At 44.8% G+C, this 9,820-nt stretch overlaps 1 protein-coding gene across 5 annotated transcripts in view; it reads left to right on the top strand.

Moving 5' to 3' along the window:
- The window catches only part of pik3r4 (phosphoinositide-3-kinase, regulatory subunit 4), a 21,067-nt gene that overhangs the window by 9,603 nt on the left and 1,644 nt on the right, over positions 1–9,820 (top strand). For 4 of the 5 annotated variants that reach the window (XM_020617447.1, XM_020617446.1, XM_020617445.1 and 1 more), the window contains 14 exons: positions 704–877; positions 1,315–1,460; positions 1,553–1,756; positions 3,214–3,415; positions 4,046–4,066; positions 5,859–5,950; positions 6,279–6,501; positions 6,983–7,148; positions 7,367–7,531; positions 7,650–7,861; positions 7,940–8,071; positions 8,349–8,449; positions 9,188–9,276; positions 9,418–9,538. In XM_020617447.1, coding sequence (XP_020473103.1) covers positions 704–877; positions 1,315–1,460; positions 1,553–1,756; positions 3,214–3,415; positions 4,046–4,066; positions 5,859–5,950; positions 6,279–6,501; positions 6,983–7,148; positions 7,367–7,531; positions 7,650–7,861; positions 7,940–8,071; positions 8,349–8,449; positions 9,188–9,276; positions 9,418–9,538 — 2,048 coding nt within the window. The remainder of the gene's footprint in view (positions 1–703; positions 878–1,314; positions 1,461–1,552; positions 1,757–3,213; positions 3,416–4,045; positions 4,067–5,858; positions 5,951–6,278; positions 6,502–6,982; positions 7,149–7,366; positions 7,532–7,649; positions 7,862–7,939; positions 8,072–8,348; positions 8,450–9,187; positions 9,277–9,417; positions 9,539–9,820) is intronic. The other variant, XM_020617448.1, reaches the window with a different exon arrangement.

Raw genomic sequence — 9,820 nt, 5'->3', positions numbered from 1 at the left:
AAAACAGTGTTAATACAGTACATCAATACATTCTTCCTCTTCCAAAGGAAAAAACAGCTGTAACTTTCCAATATTCTGTATGATGTCCCCATGCACAAGTCAGGTTTCTTTTTTCTCCTGACCTGCAGACACTCACAGTAAATGAGCAAAGATTTCTGCAAAATAACAACATAGTTTTCAAATTAAGAGCTTGGCCAATTTCCATGGTGCATATTCGACAGCCCTCCTCCAGATCTGCGTAGCCTCAGACAGTCTAGTGTACTAACATCCAGTTTTCCTCCACTGGACACAAATATCTGGACATCGGATAATGTGATTTGCTCTGACCATATGAAATGTGTCACTGTAAATATTTTAAAAACATTTTTTCTCATCTTTCTGGATGCTGGCGTCATTTGGCACAAACAGCAACAAGATTAGCACAGGTCTGGGAGTCAAGTGTTAAAACACCTTATTAAAAATGTAAAAACCCAGGGCTCCTGAAGTTAGAACTGGCACTGCCAGCACTTTTTATTTTATTTTTTACCCAGACAGTCAGGAGATTCTGGGGTGTTCTTGGGATCCTTGTGGATGAAACATTACTTCTAGCTGAGCAGAATCACTTTCTTCACCACAGATAATGAAAGTACAAGGACAGATTTAGCTTGTCATGCTAGTAACACACAGTCTGTGAATCCTTTCTGTTCCTTTTGCTGTACTGAAGGTGTGGCGGCGTATGTGGGCTGGCAGAGCTCCTCCATCCTGAAGCCTCTCCTGCAGCAGGGTCTGAGCGACACCGAGGAGTTTGTCATCTATAAAGCTCTTAATGCACTGACCTGCATGTGTCAGCTGGGCCTGCTGCAGAAACCTCACATCTACGAGTTTGTCAGTGATATCGGTAAGATCAGAGTCGGCTGCGTCCTGAGAGAAGAGCACAGCATGACATGTTTGTTATTTATCTCCTTGGTCTAAGACTCTCATCCCGAGGTAAATATCTTGACAGCTTCTGGTTGACAAGCCCCAGCAGGTAAATCCTGAAGACTAGTGATTGTTCCTTTCCATCTTGTGCCACCAATAGGTCAAAACTGATCCATCACCTGTGCACAGTGTGTTTCCATGCTGTCAGTCATGGTTCTTGCTAATGAGCTGTAATGATCTTGTTGAAGAAATCATCTAATCTGCCAGTTTAGTTAAGCTTGTACAGTTGTTCATGTTCCCCTTGTGCTTGTGGAGCTGCTGTAGAGCAGTGGGCCTATAATGATTGTATGAAACTGAGCGTCTTCACACCAACCTCTAAACTGGATGGTACAGTTTGTCCTTTTCTGATTGCCGTAGCTCCGTTCCTGTGTCACCCCAACCTGTGGATCCGTTATGGGGCGGTGGGTTTCATCACTGTGGTTGCACAGCACCTCAATGTGGCCGATGTCTACTGCAAACTGATGCCTCACCTCAACCCCTTCATCTCCCAGCCCATCATCCAGGTGAGTCCACGCCACCTTCATCTGACAGCCTCCTGCTATCGTCAGCAGATCCTCGCATGTCACCACCATCTCTCACCGTCGCCTCTCCTCAGATCGATAAGGAGCTGGTCCTGCTGAGTGTTCTGAAGGACCCGGTGAATCGCCCCATCTTCGACTACACCCTGCGCTCCAAGGACATCGCCAGCCTCTTCCGACACCTGCTGCTGCGGCAAAAGAAGCGAGCGGGTTCAATCCCAGAATGCCCCACTCCTGAGGACCCAGCCATTGCTCAGCTGCTCAAAAAGCTGATTTCACAGGTCAGAGCAACAATGTTCAGTCTCAGGCCAATTATATGACAGATCATGGATTACTGAGAGGAGATTGTGAGGCAGGGAAAGTCAGGGACTTTATGGGAAATTTGTGGAGCAAGAGCAACTTTTACAAAACGGTCCCTATGCAAGAATACAGCAGAATGCATTTTTCTAACTTGATTCTTGTACAACAACCTGAAACCACATAGCATTTTATAGTTTTGGTCCAATTGAAGTGGAAACCAGATTTAAACCTACATTAAGAAATGTTTTTCTTTAAGATGTATAAAATAACAATAAGGACTAGAAGTGACAAACCCAGGACAAATCACTGCTCTGCACTTCCTCTCAGCTCCACTGAGCATCTGAGCCTCTTTTAGCTTCTAGTTTTGGTTTTCCAGCATGTACTGTGTGATTCGATGTCATGCTACACAACAGAGGTGGATTTTATGCTGAGCAATCTGAACAAATTAGGAAAGAAGGTCATTTTTACACCACTGAAGCTGTGGAAACATCGGCTGCACTGGAACCTTTTGACTCACACCAGGAGTGTTATCATTACCTGGTGTGCTTCTTAGACCGCTTGTCTCCAGAGGCCTCAAAGTGATCAAAACTGTGTCTAAGGCCTGCCATGTGTTTTCCACTTTGAACCAGCTTTTTAGCCTGTTTTTATAGTTTAAACCATCAAACAACACACACCCACATCCACAGTCGCACTCACACAGACACGCATGTGCTCTGAAGCTTGTTGTTTTGATGTCGTGAGTTACCTGAAGTAGCACCATATGGTGGGAGGATGTTGTTTTTGTCTGGTTTGCTGGTGCTGCGCAGATAGCCTCCATGCTGTTGTGGTTAATCCTGTTAGTCTTCCGATAACAGAAAAGAGCAGACCTCAGAGCACAGGAGGGAAAAAAGCATAACAATGCATTAAAATAATATTCTTAATATAATTTGCTGTTAGAAACAAATGCCCCCTCATATTTTGTTTTTTTCTGAGGGTTACAAACTCCTCTGCAGTGTTTGTGTCAGTTACTCAGACTGGATTTCCTGGATTGTATTTCAGCCCCCATGAAACCTAAAACACATTTTGGTTTTTGTACAGACTGAACTGGACTGAAAAATCCATGTCTCTTATATTGGTTTTAATCTCTTTAGAACGTCAGTGCACAGAGCCTAGTAAGTAAAGATTTCAGGATTGATAGCTGACGCTCTGAATCACACCTGCTACTGATTCCATAAAACCACTGCTGAGGCTCATGGGTATTGTAGTCTTCAGAGCCCTCTGCCATTCCATACCGATGAACACAACATTTTCATAAACTAAACTAAAGCAGAGGCTCATATACTGCAGTGTTTAAAGTGTTACCTTTGAACTGTATGAAAACTAATCTGTATTCCAGCAGTCGTCCCCACCTGGGTCCAAACGCCTGCGTTCACTCTGTCTCATTTCCTCTGCTGTTCAGGGGTTGAAGGAGGCGGAGGAGGACAAGCTGCTGGCGCTCAAAGACTTCATGCTGAAATCTAACAAGGCCAAAGCCAACATGGGTGAGCAGAGCCACCTGGGAGAGGCGGCTCAGACCGGCGTCATCGACCTGGCCATGCTTGGCATCACTGGCCGCCAAGTCGACCTAGTCAAACCCAAGGCAGAGGCTGAAGACAAGAGAGGTATTTACACACACTTGTGTCCCAGTGAAACCCTCAGACCTCACCGCTGTCGCTTGTAACGTTTAACTTCTGTGGAGCTGCTCTGTATTTCACATCAAGTAGTACTGATGACAAAGCATCATAGGAATATTTCAAAATATTATAGTGCCAATACAAAAAGATGTGAAAGCAGCAAGATATGGTGTGGTGTGATCACTGCAAGGATACTAAACCTACCAGCTGTTAGGGACGACTAATGTACCATTATTTATTTTGGTTTTGATGAAAGCTCACTACATGTGATCATTTCCTACCGTCCTGCTTGTGATATTTCTAATGCAGCCTTATTCAGTGATACACCTGAACTGCTGCTCTCTGGACAGAGAAGATAGTCATCAGTAACAAATCAGAGGTTTAAGCTGCTTCGTCTGCTCATGAACACATGTAGGGATTATTTAGTGGAGTATAACAGGGCTGGTCACTGGAGTAGAGTAGAGGTCTCTGATTTCAGATGGCACAGCTGTCGTGGTATGAATCTAAATGTACTCCCACTCTGTTGTCGTCCAGTAGGCTGCCACCTTCACCTTGAACTCCCAACAAGTGCAGACTGATGTGCTTCATATTAAAATGTTGTTTGTGTTCACTCTACAGAACCCGTCACTGCAGCATCTGGTATATTGTTTCTTATGATTTAGTCGGAAATGACATGCATGGCTACTGTGAAATTAACTGTCTGTTCAAGGTCCCATGAAAATACAAATATCTTTCTCCACGTTGTTACGTCATGGTCCGATGTCATATAGAATGTCGGCTTCCTGTGAACAAATGCATTTTCATATATTTGTAAAACAATATCCTGCCTTTATTTCCCTTTCATCCTTATCCTACACTGGTTCATAAAAGTCCAGTCAGCTGTGGCTGATGCTGGGTCAGCCGGTGACCCGCTCCCATCACCTCCAACCTGCCGGTCTTTGTCTTGAAGCTAACAGCATGCGGCTCAGTGATCTCCGAGCTGTTTCATGGGACCTTTAATGTGTAACACATCCCTTGAATTAAAACCTCAGCCTCTAATCTGTTTTTGTATCAGTGTTAACAGCTGCATCCTCTTGGTGTGGAGCTGTCTGATTGATGTGACTTGATGTGACATTAAAATGCACCCAGCTAAGATTTAACTGTTTCTTTTTTGCAAGCTTTTCTTTCCCTGTTTCTGCTCTGTAACTGCTTTTGCTTTATTTTAATCCTTTAATTATCTTGCTTTTTCCTCTCTCCTTAAATATTCTTTTACTTTTTTCTCTTTTTCACTATTTCTACATTCAGTTCTGTCTCTTTTTTATCCTCTTTCAGTGTCACTGTTTAGGCAGAGGTAAAAAAGATAATGCCAATAACATACTGATGATTTAGCTATTCTTAAAGGATAAGGGCAGTGATTTTCTATCCATTAATTAATTTATTTATTTTTGTTGTTGTGCACAAACCCCATCCAGAGACCAGCAGCACCAGTGAATATGGTGTCCTCACCGTAATGTGTGAGAGTCCAGACCCTGGTTCAGCTTATTGGTCTGTGGCTCCACCTTTGTCCATCAACATTTAACACACCCCAGTGAGCCACACCGCTGCATTGGGTGACATGTTTGCCCTCTCATCATGTCCAGTTTCCTGAAGCTATGATGTGAACTACAGGTGCCCGGATAGAACAAACTGTACAAAATACAGCTGAGAGACAGCACATCCTTTCCCACTGTCACTGGGGTTATCCGACAGTGGGGAAACTCTCAGTTAATGCATGTTCAAAGTTGAGACAGTGCTCTTGTGCACAACATTGGGTTAACTCTATTATCTCCAGTCAATTCTGTATCAATCTCAGATAATGCCTGTACTGACCCTTTGAATTCCAGCTTTGTTTCCACTGCCCAACCAAAACTAACTCTGTCTGTTCCAGATGTTTTCTGTTAGTTATAGAAGTAATTATTGCTCTCAGCAGCCAAACCTCGTGAATGAAAAAGAGCCTTGAGGAAGCTCATTTCTCTGTTCTCCCACATTAATCACATTCCCTGTCCTGAATGAGAGCACAGACCAGATTCACTGCACACTGCAAAAAAGTGTTCTGACTGGAGTCTGTGGAGTCCTGAAATTGGCTTTTTGTTAAACAAAATGCACAATACTGAGGTGAACTTTTTTTTATTGTTCTGACGTGTGCAGATGTCAATCCAAGTTAATTATTTCACTGTATTTCAAATAAAACATTCATGATTCTGAGTTTGTTTTAGTTGGAAATAAGCGATTAAATCTCAAACTCAACAGTTTCTGTCTTTAAGATCCAGTGCTTAATTCCAGTTAAGCATTTTTTTGTAGTTTGATTATAACCAGCTGTGGAGAGAGCATGTGGTAGTGTCATGTTTTTAAGAAGCACTGTGCCATTTATAGAGTTTACTGATCAAAGTCCTGTTGTGTGTTTTTCCTGCAGCGAGGAAGCACACGAAGCAGGACTCGACCATGAATGAGGAGTGGAAGAGCATGTTTGGATCTCAGGACCCGCCCTCCACTCAGCCCACCACGGTAACGCTGACCCTCTAATACTGTGTGTGCAGGTGTGACTGAGGTTCACGTTAATCGGATGTGTGTAGAGCTGGTCCTGTATAAACAGAGGCCAACTCACACCAGCGCTGTTTCCCTAAACAGGTTTTTACCTTAAATGCGTTAATGGGTTTTCTTGAGGACATGTTCAGAGTCAGGCTGACTGGGGCTGCCTCCAGATGTACAGCTGCTGATCTCAATTGTGAAAAAGTTTTCAAATGCTTGTTGTGTTGTGAGGAGTTTTCAGTACCATTTAGGACGACATCTAGTCAGAACGTTTTTGTTAATACGGCCCCTGATCTGTTTGCAGACTACTGACGGGCCAACGAGTCAGATCAGGAAGAGCACTGTGACCCCGGCCGTGCCCGTGTTGCAGTCAGTGGCGAGCGGCCCCACCTACCAGCGCCGCATCAACACCTGCAAGACGGAGCTGCAGCAGCTGGTGCAGCAGAAGAGGGAGCAGTGCAGTGCCGAGCGTATGGCCAAACAGATGATGGAGAGTGCCGAGTGGGAGAGTCGACCTCCTCCACCTGGTAACCTGGACACACATAACATAGAGACTACAAAGACGGCATATTCACATGAAAGCCGAACTGTTCAGTGTGTACCTTCCACTTTAGTTTAACAAGACCCACAGTTTACACTGTGGTCTCTGCGTTTCTGTTTGTGTACAGGCCAAATGTGTTCATTGTTGGTAAGTCTCAACTTCAGACAGAGCCAGGCTAGCTGTTTCCCTCTGCTTCCAGTCTTTATGCTATACTAAGCTAACCACGCCCTGTCTCCAGCTCCATACTTTACAGCATCTCACTCTCAGGAGGAAAGGGAATTAGGTTGTTTCCCAAAATATTAACCTCTTTATTTAAGAAAGGTTTGAGCAGTTCAGTGGTGCAACACCTGCTGTTACCATGTTCAGGAGTGGAACATGTTTCAAAGGTTTAACCCAGGGAGCAGAGCAGAAGCAGAACAGATTCACATTAATGCACCTCCTCACCGAGCTGTAAACATGTTTTTCAGGGTGGCACCCCAAGGGGCTGCTGGTCGCTCACCTCCACGAACACAAAGCTGCTGTGAACCGAATCAGAGTCTCAGATGAGCACTCCATCTTTGCCACAGCGTCCAACGATGGCACCGTCAAGGTCTGGGACAGTCAGAAGATGGAGGGCAAGACCACGACCACCAGGTGGGTCCTCAAAACTACAAATGAGACCAGAGCCAGGATAATTAGCTTTAGTCTTAGTGAAAGTTAGTGAATGTCGATGACATCGGTCCAGAGTTTTTCCACTGTCCTCTCACGTTTGGAGTCTAGCTTCAGACCGGAGCTGCAAACACACTGCAGCAGTAACTAATTCATGTACAATTGGATAACAGCTCTGTTGTGTCTGCTCTCTGTCCCTGCAGATCGGTGTTGACCTACTCTCGTATCGGTGGTCATGTGAAGACGCTGACCTTCTGTCAGGGGTCACATTACCTAGCTGTGGCCTCAGACAATGGAGCCATCCAGCTGCTGGCAGTTGAAGCCAGTAAACCACCTAAATCCCCCAAAGTTCAGCCCTTCCAGAGCAGGTAACCACAGCCCCTTAACAACTCATTACTCTTCTAAATAGCAAAGGTTAGAGGTTGTGAGCACAGGTAAAGCTGTTTTTACCGAGAGCCGACACGTCTCACCCGTCTCGTGTGTCAGGTCTCTGGACCTGCAGGACGATGGCTGTGCGGTCGACATCCACCATTTTAACTCGGGCGCTCACTCGGTGCTGGCATATGCCACCGTCAATGGCTCTCTGGTCGGCTGGGACCTTCGCTCCAACTCCAACGCCTGGACACTCCGCCACGACCTCCGCCTCGGACTCATCACCTCCTTCACCGTCGACATGCACCAGTGCTGGCTCTGTCTAGGTCTGTGAGATAGATTTGATTAGGTTAGATTAGAGGGAGAGATAATAGTTAATAGCCACCCTGGTGTTTCCTCCACAGGTACGAGCAGCGGCACCATGGCTTGCTGGGATATGAGGTTCCAGCTCCCCATCTCAAACCACTCCCACCCCACTCGAGCACGAATCAGACGGCTGCTCATGCATCCACTCTACCAGTCATCTGTCATCACAGGTCAGAAGATGAAGGCTGAATAATGTGTCTTCGGATTTCTTCATTACATTTAAACTATTTTGCATTAGCTTGAAAGCACAATAAAGATGTGAAGACACACAGTGAAGGCACCACAGCTGCCAAGTCAAGTGTCAGCGAGTCTCAGACAGAGGCCAGACTAAAACTGAGCAGGTTCAGATGTATGTGTGTGTGTGTGTTCAGGCCTTAGAAGTAAACTTGTGGACAGGCAGTAACATCAGATCAATCTAATAACACATCATTGTTTGTGTGTGTGTAGCTGTCCAGGGGAATAATGAAGTGTCGATCTGGGACATGGAGACTGGTGACCGTAAATTAACCCTGTGGGCGAGCACTGCGCCTCCTCTTTCCGAGATGGAGGTAGGTGTTCTCTATGTGTGGTTGAAGGCAACTCCGTGCACAGTATGTTTAAGTACAGTCTGAGATATACTGCTCACCTGAGAGTTTATACTTTCACCATCCTACATTTCAGAATGAACTGTACTACTTACTAAGTACTTTGTGGTTTAAGATGATCACAAAAAGCATGATGAGCTTTTATAGTGTGACACTATTATAGATTCAACCACAATACACGAAGTAGTTCATATTAATTGCTTTGACAAAGTGCAAAATTCAGATGCTGCTTACGCTTCTGTTTTAAACCTACTGAAGTTACATTTCTTTATGAAACACTGTTGTTGTCGGCCACACACTGAAGTGCAGAAAATACAGTTTTCATGATTTAAACTACATGAACCCCAGCAGCAGAATTACACATTTACACCTCTTTTTTAGTGGAGAGAGTTTGTGTCTTTACAGAGTGTAGCTCTGCGCAGCTGTTTGTGTTTTGAGTTGAAGTAATGTGATACCTGATACTACATGGCGCACTCCTGCAGGTCTTTTCTTTCCAGCTTTACTTTATCACTAAGTACCACAGTACGCACGAGGCTGTGTGCAGCCTGTCAGTGTAAATTCCTCTGACTGAGGGAGAAAAGCAATAAAAATGATGAATGTCTGAAGGAGGGAGGTTTGTCCTCTCAGAAAGCAGCTTCTGTGATCCCCTCTAGCTTAAGAATACTGAAAGTGTATGTGATCCTGCAGTGTGTGTTTTTGCAGCCGTCTCCTCACAGTGTTCATGGGATCTACTGCAGTCCTGCGGATGGGAACCCCCTGCTGCTGACAGCCGGCTCCGACATGAGGATCAGGTCTGCAGCACACAACAACAGAAACCCTCCACAAGCCTCAGTGCAACAGCAACATTGAATCCAGTCAGCAACTGCCATTAAACTGACAGGAAACACATATTTTAAAAGATAGAACTAATGGCTGAGTTTTGTTGTTTTCAGGTTCTGGGACCTGGCGTATTCAGACAGATCATACATCGTAGCAGGAGGAGCAAATGACTTCCTGCACTGCCCATCTGTGCTCTACAGCAGGAAGATCATTGAAGGAACAGAAGTCATACAGGTGCACACACAGCATCAGCAGCTGGAACGAACACCGCAGCCTCTCAGGCACATTAGCAGGACGTCAGACTCTCAGTCGAGTTCTGACTTTGGCAACTGGCAATTTTGTCCATTTAAAATTAAGTCTTACAAATCGGTCTACAGCACTAACAGAAGGGTCTAAAAAGTTTCTGAAGCCGCTGTAATTCATGTTCCTAACTGAACAGAAACGTCTAAATAAACCTCATCAGACTTGGAGGAAACGTACTTGGATATTCATGTAGTATCATAAACAAGCTATAAG

Source organism: Monopterus albus, unplaced genomic scaffold (genome assembly GCF_001952655.1).
Source record: "Monopterus albus unplaced genomic scaffold, M_albus_1.0 scaffold189.1, whole genome shotgun sequence".
NCBI lineage: Eukaryota > Metazoa > Chordata > Actinopteri > Synbranchiformes > Synbranchidae > Monopterus > Monopterus albus.
This window is presented reverse-complemented; position numbering and strand designations above follow the sequence as displayed.